Raw genomic sequence first — 18,759 nt, 5'->3', positions numbered from 1 at the left:
CCAGCATAAGTTGTACTATCTAAAGTTCCTAGTTAACATATACACAGACCTGGCATTAACACAAAATTATGTCAGACTCTCAAATAAAGCAAGCTACGCTATGAATAGGAACTGTACCTGTTTTCCAGTAAGACACTTGATTCCTTTTTACTATGGCTTTATGGAGCATGATGGATGGGTGATTAAAAGAAGCCCTAAAAGTAAGCACTACAAGTGGTCAAGAGGAAGAGAAAACCAGAAATCTCTGTGACCCTCCCTTGCCTCTATTGTACTAGAGGTTAGTTAAGTGCTAGCTGCCCAGACCTGGAGAGAAAGTCTCTGGTCTTTGTTGGTCTTCCTTCTGAGCACTCAATAGCCTATAATTGCCTCCCTCCCTGCCTCCTTCCCTCCCTCCCTCCCTCCCTCCCTCTTTTTCTCCTTCCTTCCTTCCTTCCTTCCTTCCTTCCTTCCTTCCTTCTTTCTTCCTTCCTTCCTTTTTTCCTTCCATTTGTTTTCCTTCCCTTCTTCCCCTCTCCCACTTTCCCTCACTTTCTTCTTTTTTTCTTCCTGCTTCCTCTCTTCTTTTCTTCTTTGAATTATTTTTCTGTCACATTAGCTGTATAACCTAAAGTAATTTACCTAACCTTTATATGTCTCATTTTCTAATTTTTTTAAGGAGAAGGAGAAGGGGGATAATAATGCCCATTAAATGGAATAGTTGCAAAGATAGAATATGTCAATAAATGTAAAAAGACTAACATTATCTCACCATCTCTTAGTGATTTTCATGATGTGTGTGAAACACAGAAGCAAAATATGCAGTTTCGTGGCTCCTGAGGAGGTCACAGACTAATTGAGAAAGAAGAAAGGTAATGTCAAAGGAGAAGGAAGAGGAATTTCTCCACATACCATGTTAATTCCCCTAATGGTCTGAATTTACTTTCGTCTGTCAACATTCCCATCAGTACTAACTGGGACTGGAGCTGGAGTGGTCAGTGGGTTGATGCAGAAGAGAACATGGACTGCATGCTCTCCTAGATTTCCTTCCCTCTCCTCATGATCCACTGTCCTCAACGGCTGCCTTTACATTTTTAGATCTTTCTTATATGACAAACAGTAATAAAACCACACACTGTAGAATATACATTTTAGATATAAGAACACAAGATTTTTAGGCAGTATGCCCAGATTTAATTCCCACTTCTATCATTTACTATCTTTGTGACTTTATCTATAAAAAGGAATAACAGCAATATTTCTTCCTTGCAGTGCTGCTTTTCTTAGGGAGCAGGGGGATGGGATGAAGGAAAATGCAGTAAATGAATTGTAGTACAGAGAACTGGAATCTGAAGACCTAGGTCTGATTCCTGCGTCTACAACTTAACTGGCTGTGTGTCTTGAGGACTCTCTGAATTCCATTTCCTTATCAGTGAATACGTTTTCATTATAATAACTGAATCAGCCAGGCGCGGTGGCTCACGCCTGTAATCCCAGCACTTTGGGAGGCCAAGGCGGGTGGATCACCAGGTCAAGAGATCGAGACCATCCTGGTTAACACTGTGAAACCCCGTCTCTACTAAAAAAAAAAAAATACAAAAAATTAGCTGGGCGAGGTGGCGGGCGCCTGTAGTCCCAGCCACTCAGGAGGCTGAGGCAGGAGAATGGCGTGAACCCGGGAGGCGGAGCTTGCAGTGAGCCGAGATCGCGCCACTGCACTACAGCCTGGGCGACAGAGAGAGACTCCGTCTCAAAAAAAATAAAAATAAAAAAAAATAACTGAATCATAGAGAATTGAGGAAATATCAAATGAAATAATGAGCTTGCAAGTGCTTTGTAAACTGTAAAGTGCTACAGAAATATTACTTGCCATTGCCATCTCAGAGTCACATAAAACTATTAAAAGCATGCAGTTTGAAAGTTCAATCTGTCATCTTGACAGTTATTAGTCTAACTTTCCCTTGTCAATAAGCAGATTTAAGATAGTACACAGTTAAGCAGAAAAATGGGAGTTGAGGTAATTAAAATAATTAGATTATTTTCAAATAAAAGACTGGGATTTAAACAATCTTAGTTTTAGAAGGGACCTTAGAGGTCAGCTCACCCTGCCTGATCTAAACCCAATCTTTACCCAGTGCAGTGGTCCTCTAAATTACATCTATGCTCTGGTGGGAAGCTCTAGTTGACAGAGCAGGAGATTCCACATTGAATAGAAATTGTTTCTTGCATACTAACTTTCAAGAAATCTCAAATTGTGCAATAACTTTTTTTTTTTTCTGACAATAATTTAGGTTTTAAAATCCAAAGAGATTTAAAGTCTTTATCTTTTTGGCATTCATCACCCATTCCTTTTGGAAATGTCACAAGTTCAATAAGGAGGTGATGATTCTCATGTTGAAATGAATATTCACTGAACCAGTTACTCAGTTGATCAGACTAACTGAAGTACTTGGAATCATGTAGACAAGTTTCCTTGTAGATCAAGTAAAGTATTTCATTCATAGAAGAGTAGACATAGAATGGAGTTTCATTTTGCTTTTCTCTCTCAAAAATACAGGCTAAAGAAGTGTCCTTCAATGGTCAGAATTATATCTTTTTAAGAATAACCTACAAAATAAAGTTATAAGCATAAAATTACATGGGTAATTATTGGAATAAGAAGGTTAAAGTGAAAGAAAATTTCAATTTCCTCATACTTTGGAGGAATCAAGCTGAAGTATGTTTAAAAGTAATTTACATTCTCTTATAAACCTGATGTTTCCTAAAGTGTTAGTTTGAAGGAAAGCTATTCCCTTTTCACTTTTCTTTTGGGGAACTTTGAGTGCCAGTCCCCTGAAATTGCTCAATGTGATGGTGAACACTCAAACCTGCCATGAACCATCTTTCTCTTTTAGGATGCAACTTGATTGTGGTTTTTTGGAGAATCTTCTGAAGAGTTTCAACTGGATTTTCATTCATGTTTTCATATTTGTACCCATAATTAACTCCCCTTTCCTTAGTATCTTTTGTAATCAAATTGTGGGCTGAGACTGAACAAACAATACAAGTTAATAGCTGCTTTATTTCCCCTCTCATTTGAAGTGATTGAGTATTGCATCTTGTTTCAGAGATAAGTCTTCTATTTGTACTCCTGGCAACTGTTTTTGAATACAGAAAATGTTTGATAGAATCCACACATAATCTGTCAAACACAAGATAGGAGTCTGGGGTTCATTTCTGTATTCAAGAAATACTTACTGTGAACCTCTTATGAGCCAGACACTTTCCTGTAACCTGAGGATAGAGCAAACTGATAAAAACCCCTGCCTTCGTAGTGTCCTTATGTGGAGTAGGTGACCAATAACCAAAATAAAAAGGACACTGCAAAACATGTTAGAGAGCATAAAGGAGGCAGATAGTGCCAGACAGGAGGGTTATAGTTTTAAAATAAGGTGATCGCCAACAAGGTAACCATTGAATAAAGACCTAAAGGAAGCGAATCTGAAAGCCACATGGATCTCTGGGGAAAGATTATGCCATTTAGATAAAATAGTCTGCGACAGCCTGGAGGGTGGAGCTCTCCTAGGGTTTTTGAGAAACAGCTATGAGGCCAACATATCCAGAGTAGTGAGAAAGGAGAAGTAGAGAGGCCACTGGAAGACATTGAGGAGAGGAGTTACACAATCTGACTTAAGATTATTATACTTACTCTGGCTGTTGTGTTGGGAATGGACACTATGGGCCACGTGTAGGAGCAAATAGACTAGTTAGAAAACAAGTGCAAGAATCCGGATGAGAGACAGTGGTTGATAGCAGCAGGTAGTTTAGACTTGGTTGGTAGTATTAGCCATGGAAAAAAAAAATGGGCGTATTCTAGATGTTGTTTGAAGATAAAGCCAACCAGGCTTTCTGGTAGAGTGGGTGTGATAAGTGAGAAGAAGTGAAGGTTGTTCACAATTCTTCTAGTGCATTATTTTTCAAAATGTGATCCATAGAACCCCTACAGCAGACTCACCTGAGATACACTGAAATACATCCCCGTGGTATACCTGAATCATACTTTTTCTCTAAAGGGCCAGACAGTAAATATCTGTTACCATTACTTGACCGTGCTGATAGAGCACTAATGCAGTCATACACAATGTTTAAATAAATGTAGATGTGTTCCAATAAAACTTTATTCATAGACATTAAAATTTGAATTTTATAAAATTTTTACATGTCAAAAATATTATTTTTAAATATTCTTTAACATTTGAAAATGAAAAATTAAACATTCCTGGCTCCCCAGCCATAAAAATCGGGCAATGGGACCCATTAATATTTTATCCATAGGCCATGATGCTTTTCCAACTCTGCTCTAGAGAATAGATCCCAAGAATATACATTTTTAGCATACACATTAAGCGATATTTTAAAACACAAGAAATTCCGTGTAAGATAAGTATTTTTATTCTAATTTTAAAGATAAGAAAACAAAATCACAAACAAATGTGACATTCTTTGAATTAGAGCTTAGTCTTGGGTCTGTCTCATTACAAAACTTGCACTCTCTACCATCCCCCAGCACCTCGTGGAATATTTTCCCAGGGGTTAATATTTCTGTTCAACCATAGATGGAGCACAGAGCAGAGTAAAAAGAAAACAAAAAGATTGCTTTGCCTAGAGAACTGTTTTTCCCTCTCAATATGGTACACGGTTTTGTTTTATAATTAGCATTCTGCTGATGAGATCTCCCATTGGTGAAGGCTTACGAGTAAGAGTTCCATGAAAAGCAAGCACTGAAGGAAATAAATTAATCTCTAGGGAAGAAGAGGGGCGAGGTTGTCAGTGCTCACACAACTTCCTAATAGGAAATGATATTTCAGAATTGTTCAAAGAATGAAATGGCTATGGGTTGTTCTTGCAGCACATTCTTAAACATTTAAATCGTCTGAGAAGAGGGAGATAGGTTGCTATAAAATGAAGAGCAATCTTATAACATTTTTCTTTAGGGTGTCAGTATTTCCAAACTAAAATAGCCTTATCTAGAAATGTAAAATAAATTCTACTAATATAATTATTTTGTTTATATTATTAAATATCTGCATTGATGTTAAATATAAAGATGAAGGGACCGATTTTTAAATCATTGGTTGAAAATCATACAATATTTTAAATAACAGATTTTCTAGACTTTGGAATAAAAGTAATTTTTGCACTTAGAACACTACTTAGAATAAACCTGAATTTGAGGTGTTTCTTCTTTAAAATTAAGAGACAACAATGTGTTTTATGATCTAAACTACCTACCTCTTGATCCCATATAATCAGCCTTTCAATTAAGGTCTTTAATATAGAACCCCCAACTTGTCTAATCCTCAAAATGGTCCCGATAGGAAACTACTTATGTTTTATTTTCCATGATACAAATAGGATCTGAAGTTTATGTTAAGCATTTATGTTAAACTAAAGCTACAGAATCATTCTTTATTCTCTAGCTTCGACCTTGGCCTAAGTGGAGAGCTTTCCCAGGGAGTTTGTTTTTTTCTGACCTGTTTAAATTTCCAAATTAAGTAAGATCTTAGATGTGGTGAATTACCTGTATGTGAGTCTCAGAGATAAGACCATTTGAGTCCAACAATTTCAATGCTCTAACTCGTAGTAAGCCATAGGATCACAGGCTTTTAGAACTGATAGGGCATACAGATTATCTGGTATACCCACTATTTTGATGGAGAAAGTCAAGCTCAGAGAAATGAAATGGCTTCTGAAAGGCTAAGAATCCAGGTTGTGGTAGAACTGGGACTCAAATTTGGAGTGCCTGGGTTTCATTTTCTAGCCCAGGGTTTGTCTTACTACCTGACTAGTCTAATTTATGAAGGACAAACAGTAGCACAGATTTAGTCTAAAGTTGTAGGGAAAATTCAAAGACCACAGTCGAAGTTACAAAAGGAAGAAAATCGCATTGGAAAATATGGATCAGGAGAGTGTAACATTTGCTTATTAGAAAACATTTATGTTTATGTAGGACAAAAACAAATAAGCATATTTAAAAGGTCATCCTTCCTGGCAATGATTTGAGTTTCTAGAGAGACATAAGGAGGAAAAAGGAAAATGGCCCCTTGTTTAGCCCAGAAGATAACCGGAAGCAATGGCAGCAATTAATGAGTGACCCACATAATAATCAGATCCTCCTCAGAACTGAATAATCATCCTCTTGTACCTAATGGCTGTGCCCTTGGCTGAAAAAAGCCACATTGCCCATAACCACAGACTCTCCTCAGGGACAGCTGCATCCAATGACTGATGCAGGGGGTATAAAAGTCTGTTCCCCACCCGCTAATTCAGGACAACCCTGAAGAACCATGCCAACTCCAGAGCTCCCTATGGGATCAGTTGAGGTCTTTGTTGTGACTATATCATGATTCAATTTTTCCCTCTGCCCAAATCTGCTTCTGGGACTCTGCCTCAAGTGCTGTTCCTGAGAGCACTTCCCAACCAACTTTCCACATGTAAATCAGCCCAGGGAACTGGATGCAGCAAATAGTACAATGAAAACATTTCCACTTAACACACTAAAAATAGACCTTAAGCTGAATAAACATTGAAGCCCTATGCTCCTCCTCCGCTATTGCTGCTGAAGTAAGATGGGGAAAGAGTCCATTAGGGAGAATCAGGGAATCCATGTCTCTACACAATTGGAGTGTTTCTTTTACTGTGAGGAATCAGTGACATTATCAAAGAGGGTTTCTCATCCCCTCCAATGTTCATAGAATTCACAAAGGCCATAACATCTCCAAGAGCATACTGTTCTCAAAGGCAAAAAATGCAGACAGAAACTCAGAGACTGAAAGATCCATAACATGAAGTGGCCACAGCCAGCAATTTACAGAGCATATCGTAGGAAAACAAAGTTTTCCTTAGCAACCAATTTGTAAAGATTCAGTAGTTAATTATTATAGCTTGACTTCATTGTAGTTTACTATGTACTATACTTTTACCTATTTGATCTAATATAATCTTCAAAAAAAAAAAAAAAAGCCCATGGTATAGCACTACTAGTAACTCAATTTTACAAATAAAGGAATAGTCTTGAATAACAAATTGCTCATAGTACATAGCTACCTAATGGGGAAACCAAAATGTTAACCCAGAAATCTCAGTTCAGCCTCTAAAGGTCTGTGCTCATTCTATCACTTAATCATCCTACTTTCAGATAACATATTTTAGTAATTTATGGATAAAATAACATGTAGAATTAATAGTAATGTTCTTAAAATAAGGCATGGGCATCACCAAGCAACCAGAGTGAATCAAGGACCCACAGAACAAGGTTGTCTAGAATCTGGTGAAATGTTTTCATCAATTTCTTAGTGAAGATGTCAGTGGCTGGCAGCACTGCTCCTAAGTGAGGATTTACTGTACTCTTGGCTGGAATAGAGTCTTATTACACAATTCATGTTCAGTCATTCACAGTAAAATTTTAGTTGTTGACATTGAAGACCAAGATAAATAATTTCCTTAGTACAATTATTAGATACATATTTGAAAAAGCTCCACCCCATTTAACTGAAAGAATTAGGTCTGGGTATCCCAAAAGAGCAACACTAGAAAAGCAAAGCAGCACCCTTATCTTAATTAGGCTTTTTTTTTTTTAAGTCTGTGATATGCTACAAAGTCTCTGCAACTGTTACTCTCATCAAAGATAATTTAGGAAATGACTGACTTATGTCTAAGCATTAGAAAGAGGAGAAAGCTCAGAAAAGGCCTAATCTACCCATCCTGAACTCAAAGAAGGCTACTACATATTCCATGAGCTATCCATGTGAAGTATGGTAAATGTTAAGTATGGCTCCAATGAGTCTTTTTTTTTGGAAATGAAGAACATATCCTATATGATATAAGATAAAAATAAAGTTTGAAAAATTATATTTTTGCTCTACTCTACTTTTGTATTTTTATATATAGAATTATCACACAATTATAATCCATAAGGAAGAAAGACTGTAATTATTGCATTTACAAATGGGAAAGCAAATAAAAATATTGCCAAGATGTTCATACTGGGTAATTTCTAAATAAATGGATGTTAAAATCAAATTTATCTAGGAAAGGAGATTCCATTTTACTCTCTTGAATGAAGTTAGGGAGTCCCACTTGCCTTGAACCACTGCTTTAATTCCAGGTCATTTTTGTCCCTAAAATCATCACTTACAAGTAATACGTTCAAAGTTGGTGCTTCTCTGGTCTGTAACATACGCTGTACTACTCACTCAGGGCACAAAGCTGGGACTACTGCTGTACCATCCCAGAAAGATTCACATACAAGAGAAGATTAGATAACGTTTCCCTCTGATTGAAACAAAAACTTTGATCTCAGGAATTGTGTTATCTGGTACTCTTTAAAATCCACAGTCTTAAAGAAAAAAAAAAACAGGTTCCAATGAATTAATAATGGCTTGAGACTCAATGCGCTGCAGCAATTTTCACTGCCGTGGTTGTTTCTTTTATAGTCACACTTGATTAGTATTAGAAATGTGGAGGAATTGCAATATGCATGGTTTTCAAAGCCCTTTACAGAATTTCATTTTTCTCACTAGGAGAGAGTCAATGAAAAGGTAATAAGAAAAGCTCTCTGGGACGTTTTTATAGGAGTGTCAGAAGCCAGTAAGCTAACTACATGAAAGAACCCAGATCGTGCAGACAGCGTTTGGAGCAGAAACACTTCAGAGACTTTATATCTAGTATTTTGACTTTTACATGTCCTTGGAGAAGAAAGCGTGCTAGCTACAAAACCAAATAAGGATGAGAAAGGAGGAAACCGTATGCTTAAGAATAATTACAGTTTCAATTTTCATAGGAAATACATGTGAAGTTTCAAAGATAAAGTGTAATAGAAATTGAGGGGGTTTGGTGTGTCTAAAATATTGGCAAGAAACAAACTTCTTATTTCCCTTGCTAGCTCATCCCAAATTTCCGCCATATGGAAGTTAGTCTGGGTAGCTTAATTGAATGCTATCAACTCCTCCACACGTCCATTTGCTTTTGTTTTGCACTCAGTGGAGATGAAAAATATCAGATCACAATCCCTATAAACTGAACCATCATAATTCAAGCTTGCATTCAATGACTTATCTGACACTTCTTTAAATTTAAAACATCCCAATTATTTTAACCTCTTTTCAAGACAGTAATTCTTCTTGTTCATTGTTCTAGCAAAAATATCAAAATATTATTATCAAAAAAGTACAAGCAATCTTAAAATATTTCATTGGCCATGAAAGCCATAAAGGAGGTGAAAAATCTAATAATGGAAAACAATAAACATGACTATTATTATTGTGAGTGTTCAACATCATGCTTCACATAAAACTTCATTTCAATGTGATCTGCAGAGCAGGGTGATTACTTTGGCTGAGTCATATATTCCAAACAAAATAACAGTAAGAATCTGTCCATTGCACCTTTGTCATGTGGACAGTCAAACTACCGTGGTTTAACTGACCTATAGTCACATCAGTACCTGCTACTGCCATGGCCCCACGGTTGCTCCTCTCTTTCTCTTCATCCACCAAATCATTCTGACTACCAACCGGTACTTTCGAATCCAGGCCAGCTTGATTTGGGTGAAGTTTCTTGGTTATGTCTACGTGATGACGCTGAAATGACACAAGTCAGAGTGACTGATTTCACAAGTAAATTGTCAGTCCAAAATAAATCCTTCGCAGAAATATGAAAGATTTATCACATGGCAATTCATTTCTGTATGTCTGAAACAGAACATTTGACATGTCGAAGCAAGTTACAAATTATATGTTCATCAAGATATTTTGGAAATCAAGGTGTACAATTTTTGAAGCAATCTAAGTAACTAGAATAAGAAATAATTTTTGGCATAGAAAACCATCTTCAAAGACCATTTGTGTATATTACTTTCTTCTTGTGAAGCTTTTAAAATATTTTTCATTTAGAACATTTTTATTTAGTTTTTATTCTTATAGTTAACTAACCCAGCACTTCATTATATATTACATAATTTCATATTATATGATCAAAAGCAGATTTCATTTATGTATCATCATACTCTTTATATAAAACAAATCATAACATCTACTATAAATTAACCCACATTTTTTATCAGCATTATGCAAATTTGACAAAGCTCCTCTAGTCAATTTCAGAGTAATAATTCATCATAACAATGAATTATTAAGGCACGGCATCAATGGTCCCCATAACTCATCTCACATGTAAGAGATGTCACAGCATTTGACATTATACTGACACACTGTATGCTTCAAAAGAATCATCAGATGGGAACAAAAAGTGAAAACTTCAATTGGAAATTAAACTTCCAGCACTTAATTAATTCATACCCAAGTCCAGATTGGAAGTTTATCAATTTGAATAAGATTACAGAATATGTGAAGATTCTTAGAGTCAATATTATCTTGTCAATTATGGCCATTCAGACTAGCCATGTTGGCTCACTAAAGGATAGTATAATGGACACTTTTCCTGTAAAGTTTCTCCTATAGACCGTATATTGCATGAAATTCATTGAAAGCTTGATTTTATAAAATCAGCCGCTCTTAAAGCTTGAGAAAGGCCAATAAGGAAATTAGGCTTTAGAATGATTAAGTAATTCACTTGAGTTAACAAAATGAACAGTGCTGAGCCTTATGATATGAATCCTGAACCTCGGACAGTGTTCTTCATGATTGATTTCTTGAGATTTTTAATGCAGTGGACTGGATGCCCAGGTAGCCCTCACTCTTCACTCCTCTCTATATCCATGTCCTTTCTACAGAATTTTGCAGTGCCCTCCTATTCTGACTTTTGGCCTATTAATGTGGCTTCTTCTGGCCCAACAGGATATTGACATAGAGGCTTGAAAGAGGCTTGCACAATTGTTTTTGCTCATTCCTTAACTTCCACTATGCCATGAGACTATGCCTAGACTAGCTGGCCACAGATTGAACATGAGATGGAGAGTTAGGTCACCCCAGTTGTCCAAGCTGAAGCAAACAACAGCCAGGGGAGCCCCAGACATTTGGGTGAAACCAGTCTAGATCATCTGAGACCAGCTCAAGTCAGCTGAATTCCACAGCTTCATGAGCAAAATGAATGTGATTTTGGTCGTATGCCATTATGTTTTTCGGGTGGTTATGCAGCATTGTATGCTGATAGACAACTGGTACATTCAACCACCATCTATCTATAGTATCCCAGATAATGGATGTGGTGTGAGAATACAAACATAACATGACATTCTCTCAGACTCCAAATTATTAAAACACAATTTCTTACATTGTTTATGCAGATAATTAAAATAGAGTGTGGTAAGTCATTTGCAGATATTTCTCAAATTCCTTTTCTAATGGCAAAGGAAGGGATCCTAGCGATACTACAAAAGACAGCTCACAAGATCAGTTTGGATGTTGGTATTGACTAGAACTAAACCATCCCGCTTGTTTATTTTTAGCTCCTCCACAGCCCACAGAAACATAAGTCCATCACTGTAATTTTTAAAATTTATTGTCAGGCCTCTATTATCATGTAGTTTTTGGAAAGAAGCAGATTTCAGTATCCAACTACTTTCCTGATTCTGAATTAGACACCTTTGAAAAGGTTATTATTATTTCAAGTTATGACATGAGTATTAAATCATAGTTTCTCAGAACTGAGCAATGCAATAGATTAAAGAAGGAATAAGCTTCATGTTTGTTCATACCAAATTCAATTGAAAATATTAAAACATTGAGGGAAAGTTAAGAATTCATGCAAGTTATGTATATTCTAATATATTCCAGACTGAAAATAAAAGAAATGCTGAGCTTATTTACTCATGAAAGGATTTTTGTGAAAGCCTGAGAGAGAAAACAACCCCTTGATCAGAATAGGTTCTGAATTGTAAAGGTCCTGTGCTTCCTGGTGCAAACCTCTGGCAGATTGGACATTTTATAAACATACTAGTGTTTCAGTAATTAAGAGCCTCATTTTCCTGGAAACAGTTCCCACATGGAGTCTCTTCTTAAGTAAGCCCTGTCAGATTTTCCGACTTCTCTTTTACGTTACATATTATAGCCAAGCTGCTGTTCCCAGGTCCTAATGTAAAGGGAGATAGGTGTCTCTTAAGTTATTGACCCTGCCACACTCCCTCTTCCTTGTTTACTTAGCCCCTCCATCTAGTTCCCTGGGTCTGCACATTATACCCTGGCATCTCTTTTCTGCTACAATAAAATTCCTACAGTGTTTCATTCTTAATTACCCAACTGCCCTCCACTAACCCTCAATTCTCTCTTCCCTCTCCCCTTTCCTATCTCTCAAATTCTTCCACCATGCCTTGATAACTTTGCTTCATGGTTTGCAAACTTCACTACATATTCAACTTCTTTTCTGAACATTGTCTCTACCTTCTTACCCTGACTAAAATCTCATTCTTCTTTGAAGACACCACTTCCTCTGTGAATGATACTGGCTGCTTATTCTTCCTCATCCCCGTTACCCTTAAGTGGAGGATCCCCTTCCCTGAGTGTTGTCCATTGCACCTTACCTCCTTGCAAATGTGCCTGCTGCTTTGATATTCCTGGCGTCTAGCTATGCGCCATCTCTCTTCTTGTTGGTATCATCTCTCTACTAATCTCTATGCATCTTTCAAAAGAAGTCTTTGGCACCTGGACTGTTGTCCAGCATCTGATGTAGCCTCAGCATCGCCATGATCTTGGACAATATCCACATCTACATAAACATTCTATCTTATTCATCCCTGGATCTCCCTATTACAAATGAACTTCTCATTCTTTCTAACTCATGCTTTCAGTCCCAAGATCACATTTGAAGTCTATCATCAGCTGAAATGTTTCCACCTCCAATATTAAGTATGTTCCTCTTTCACTTCTTCTCCTATCCTCAAGTTTATTCCCTCCACTCCAGCCAAATCACCTTCTCTACGACTGCTTTTTCCACAATTTCTGCCAAGGCTATTCGTGGACTTCACTGGCATCTGAGATCCACTAATCCCTTTACTTTCTCTATATCCATCACCCCCTTGCTCTTTTTCCTTTCTTCTCTACCCAGCATCCATTTCTGTTCAGAAACTTCAATCTGGCCAATAACCGGCCAGACTTCAACTTGTTTTACCTCTCAGCAGCATCTGACATGTCTGGTCACCTCCTTCTTTTGGCTTCTGATGTTCCTCCTACCACTCTGAGTGCTTATTCTTAGTCTCCTTTGCTGGAGTATCCTTCTTAACCAAACATTGAGTGTCAAGAGATCTCAAGGTTCTGTTATTCTCCCAGTTTTCTTTTTACCATTCCTAGATAATTTCAGCAATCATGTGGCTTGACCTACCACCTGTACGTTTATGACTCCAGTGGGGAGGTAGAGATTTATGAAATGAGATGAGGTGTAGAGAGGCAGGAGCTTGTATGCCTTAGTAAGCACTCTGGACTCTAATTCTAACATCCTTTCAGGTCCACAATCTCATCACACTTCCTTCCTGTCTGAAGGCTTGGCTATTCTGTTTGCCTAGGACATTCTTAGTAAAATTTCCCCCTTAATATTACGAAGGCTTGGGTTCCTGCAAGTATCACTCACTGTATAAACCTTAGCCAGTGCCCTATTTTCTAGTCTTTGTGCACCTTGTACTTCTACTGTAATGTAATTTTTATAATTACAATCAAATAATAGCTGTTTTCATGTTTAATGTCTATCTCCCTGGCTAAAATAAAACTCCCTGGAAGTAAAAACTATGCATGCCCTGTTCACTGTCCCGAGCTCTTATCTCAGGGTTTTAAATATAGTAGGCATTAAATAACTACACATTAAATAAATAGGCAAATTCATGAATAAAACATGACTTAATTTTTATGACTTTTTCTTTAGCCAGTTATCAATAGCCACTGTATAGTCACACTCCCATGCATTAGCAAGTTTGTGTATATCATCACTCCTAACAGTACTGCTTATCATTATGTGTTGGTAGATAAAATGCAATTACATTTTACCTTGTTTTATCTATAAAAAACACATATTCCAAATCCTGTGCTTTTAAATAAACTCATTACTGAAATCATGCAGAACTATATACAGTATCCCATATAGCTCTGAATCAAATTACATTGGTCAACCATCTATGGAAGTTATAAATCTGAGAATTGTTATGTTAGAGAAAGTGAAAATTGAGAACGAAGTATGTAAACACAGCAGCCTCTATTACCCTAGGTGTGTGAATGTGGTCTGACAACAACTGGAGAAATAAAACCCTCTGTCAGGTCCTGCTTCTGTGATGTCAAGTCTTCAACCTGAAGGTTGGGTCCAGAGGAAAATAAGAAAATTAAAATGTCTGCAAAGAATGGAGAGGAACATAGATAAATTTGAACTGCCATGCATCAGGCCTCTGTGACCACGCTGTAGTTGTACTTCAAAAATAAGGTTCTGTTTATTCTATGTAATTTCCATTTAACTTGTTATTAGAAATGAATCATTACAATCCTGTCTGCTAATTTGAAATGACTATTAAATTATTTTTATGTATTTCTTGGCTTGTAGTTTGCACGTTGTTTTTAATATTCCTGCTAAAGGTAATGATGCAATTAGAAGGTACTGAATATTTGTCTCACAAAGAAAGGAACAAATAAGTATTACCAAAAAGTTAACCAAGATGTCCACGAAAAAAAAAAATGGAAAGAGCTCTTCAAATCTTTCATCTCATAACTAAGGCCATGCCGTTGAGTAAAATCATACTTTTTCAATTTATTGAGATTCCTAGTTCATGATTGTATTTATTTGTACCCCTTCTCCCCAAGGGCAAATGGTCATGTTTTTCCTTAGAGAGGTACAAAGGACCTGTCTTCACCAGGGACTGTACATCACTCATATTTAAAGCAACATGAAGTATCCTAGATAAAGTACTTTACTTTTTACTTTGTAAAAAAATCAATCCTCTGCTGACTATAAAAAGCAACCTCCCTCTCTGCTTATATAAACACTGCTACTTTCCACTGCCTGTACTTTTTCACTTCAGAAAGTACATTTAAGTGAAGAAATTTCAAGTGATATTTGAGAAGAAATCTCTCATTAACTAACTTTCTTCCAGAGAATTAAATTCTACTTAAAATAAGAACAATGGCAATAATTCAGAGACTATACATAAATAAAAGAGAATATAGGTTTGCTGGGGATATGCAAATGATCATTCTATAAAAGCATTCTGTATGTAATCTGTCTTCTACTGTGTATGTGTGTGTGTCTGTGTATGTATGTCTCTATGTGTGTTCTCTTCTGTTTATTACCTAGTTGAATCACCATAAATAATTTAGAAGATAATTAAGTGTTTTATATAAAAACTAATTAATTTCTTATTGTGTATTATAAAGGTCCATAATATAACAGAGACAATTTTTTTTTTTAAAAGCAAGAATATAAACTGAAAAATAATCTAAAACTGACCATCCATATAGACAGTCATCTCTTTTGGGCAATATTCTGAGGTTTCCTACAATGATTCATATATACTCAAACTGCCCTTTCTGCACAGAATGTCTTCTTTACACCAATTCAAAGAGATCCTTCTGAGCTTGTTCAACCCTATCCCAAAGACATGCTATCTTTTGACCCTTTCCTGTCCCTTGCAACCTTATGTTGTTTACAGAGGGTTTGCTCAAGCCTGTGTTTGGCAGGCCTTGGTTCATCAGCTCATCAGAAGCTCATTTCCCCTTTTCTGCTCCTCCTGGAGCTTTAGACTGTGACCTTCCCAGGTGAGATTCCTTGCTGGCATCACTTACCCTCCTTGGCTAGTGATCCTCCTCCCTGGACCCTTCACACCTTCTTATTCAAATGTGACCTTGCTGGCTAGGTCCGGGCTGGCAGTTGATCAGGAACTTCACCAGCAGTCACAGGTGTTTGCATGTGGCTTGACGCTAAGACATCCTTGGGCCCAATAGTAGTTAACAAGAAGAACAGACTCTTCCTTCTGTGCTTATTCCAAGTACCTCCAGAAAGTCAGACATTTGATAGAGTTGGTATCTACCCTGACCTTTTCTTGGGTTGGAGGACAGACAGTAAGCCTACGGAAAAGAAAGATGCCTGAATCTATTTCCCTAGTTGCTCTAATAAGAGAAGACAGCACCCCATCTGAATCCTACAAAGACCTCTTCTTCTTGGACTGGCTGGGACCAGACCCAAGAAAAACCATCCTTGCTGTAACTGATTAGAAATTGTCTCACATATCATACATCAAATATCTTACTGTATCCTCTGGGAAAGAAGTTCCTCATTACTATTAAGATTATTTTATACTTCACTTTAAAAATATGTTTCAAGACTATATCAAGCATTAAAGTAAGAGATTAACAGTACTCATATTTCAGATATAGATTTCACTTGCATCGTCCTCTATTTTCCCTGATGAAAACTGGGATCTAGGTAATTTGATATCTAGAAGTCCCACCATCTTGGTTTACGTTGATTTAATCACCCTCTTGGAAAAAATCAAATCCTAGTTCATGGATGTGGGAAGAACTCAATATAATCACATACTTTGATTGAAATGAGTTGAAGTATTTTCATCTACAATACTTAGGTGGAGAACCTCTTCACATACTTCCATCAAGCTCAAATCAATGTGCTTCTTGCTACTCTAACATTCTGTGAATTTAGCCAAAGATGAAATGAAGATTTGAAGCAAGGCTTAGCCAATACTTCTTACTTTAAAATGAGATCTGAGTAGACAGCTAATCTGTACAATTATTATTCTTAAGGAGATAAACAAAAATTCCTTCTACCCTCAAAGAGGTTAGCTTTGTCACTCCAGATATTGGACAATCATGCAAAAGAATTTGCTATTTTAGAGACTCTGTGGCAAGTCCCTCCTCTTCAAATTGCCAAAGTTGGCTTACTCAAAATGCTGATGTAATGCACCCTGGAGCAGCTCTTTGTGTAGTGATAAATCTTCTTCCTTATTTTGTCTTCCTGAAAATTTGGAAGTAATTAATTTGCATGATTATTGTCATAACTTTCAAAGCTCCTATTTTAACGGGAAATCATAACTCTTAGAGTCTGTGAGTGTAATCTGTGGCCAAAGGGCAGGAAGATTAATCTTATTTTAAATTATGAAAATAGAAATTACAGTGGAATCAACGATGTGACACATTTTTTGTTAGATGAGATTTTGGAGAAATTAGTTTTGAATTAGTGGACATATGAATAGCATTTGAACAGTGTCCAGCCAGGTGACAGTTGCTGCAGATGGCAGACGGAAACTGTGGTATACTTTATAATAGGTCTGTCTGTATCTAGGAAAATTATTCTCAATTCATTTCTTAAAAATTACCTTTGAAATCATCTTAGCCTTCTGGGTATTAAAATGCAGGTTTTCACATGAGTCTTTAAAAGGTATATGTCCTGGCAATCTGATTTAAAACATTGTTGTATTATTATTTGAGCTAGAAATGATTTTGATGAGTATGACTCATCTCACTATTTCTTCAAGCCTTCAAATTACTGTATATAAACTATTGAATGGCATTCTTGCTACCAAAGTGTTGCTAAAATACAAAATGCATGTGCTGTTGTGAATAGGTGCCCTGTATAGGATGTGGTCCTTGGAGCCTGCTTTCTATCTCCTCAGCTCAACTTAAGCCTGGCAACATTTCTTTGAAATCTCTTCCCATAAAGGCTGCTCTTCCGACCTCCTCTAATTCACAAGCCCTATTTCTGATTCCCCTTTTAAGGCATTGTCTGGCACCACCACCCAACACCTTTTTGAAATTTCTATAGATTCCAGGCATGGCCCTTCATCTTCAGGATCCTTCTCCATTTTGTTCAGAATGGCCTCTAGCTCATGTTCTCCTCTTTGCTCTCCCTCTCCAAACATGACATCAACAGACCTTAATGTTTGCACCACTGTTGAACTTCCTTTTAGTCTTTTTAGACTCTTGTAAGTACAATCAGAACATGGACCTCATTGTTCATCAGAATATCTCCATCCTCACGATCTTGGATTCTAACACTCTCCTCTGTGCTCTCACTTGCTGCTACTAACACTGCTCTTCCCTCTTGGTCTTATTTTCTTTTTTCTGGCATTGTTTTAGCTTTATTTTTCATCAAAGCAATACATTCACGTTGTAATCAATCAAACAGTGCAGAAGAGTTAGAAGGGAAAACAAAAGCCTCCTATCCCAACATTTCCAATCCCTCAAAGCAACTTCTTTCTTATTATTTCTGCTTTTTAGTTTTGCTGGAGTCTACATCTGTAACATTTACTTTACACATTGTAACTTATCAGCTTAAATTACTAACTTTCAAATATTAACATAAAAGATAAAGATTTAGTTAATTTATACCAATTCATTCCCTTTCCATTGTTGTATGATCATTCATTCATTCAGCAAGTATATAATGAGCAACAACTATGCAAAGGTTTTGGGGATATAGTACTAAGAAAGAAGAGGCAAAGAATTCCCTGCCCTCCTTGTGTTTATATCCTGTGTGTGTGAGTTGGGACTTGGGGTGAGGTGGCAGGGAGGAAGAGCCAATAACAAATACATCAGGAAAATATATAGAATGAGTTCAATGGGAAAAAATGAAACAGAGAAGTGGATAGACAATGTAGAGTAGGGCAACAAGGTTGCAATTTTAGATAGCTTGGCATTTGAGCAAAGATTTGGATGAGAAGAGCTTTCATTATATTTGAGCAAAGATCTGAATTTAAAATATTTTTTCATTTGATTACATTTGTATCTTCAAATACACTTGAACCCCCTATCACTCTTTCATTTATTTTTACCTATTGACTTCTTCCTTGATTCACTGTTTCCC

The 18,759-nt window shown here is 36.8% G+C and overlaps 1 protein-coding gene across 7 annotated transcripts in view; it reads right to left on the bottom strand.

Moving 5' to 3' along the window:
* The window catches only part of THEMIS (thymocyte selection associated), a 235,876-nt gene that overhangs the window by 8,547 nt on the left and 208,570 nt on the right, over positions 1 to 18,759 (bottom strand). For 4 of the 7 annotated variants that reach the window (XM_050788311.1, XM_050788314.1, XM_050788310.1 and 1 more), the window contains one exon: positions 6,942 to 9,596. In XM_050788311.1, the coding sequence (XP_050644268.1) occupies positions 9,357 to 9,596 (240 nt within the window). In that variant the 3' untranslated portion in view covers positions 6,942 to 9,356. Of the gene's footprint in view, positions 1 to 6,941; positions 9,597 to 18,759 lie in introns of those variants that run through there. The other 3 variants (XR_007725113.1, XM_050788315.1, XM_050788312.1) reach the window with 1 other exon arrangement.

This window comes from Macaca thibetana, chromosome 4 (assembly GCF_024542745.1).
Source record: "Macaca thibetana thibetana isolate TM-01 chromosome 4, ASM2454274v1, whole genome shotgun sequence".
In the NCBI taxonomy this organism is placed as follows: domain Eukaryota; kingdom Metazoa; phylum Chordata; class Mammalia; order Primates; family Cercopithecidae; genus Macaca; species Macaca thibetana.
This window is presented reverse-complemented; position numbering and strand designations above follow the sequence as displayed.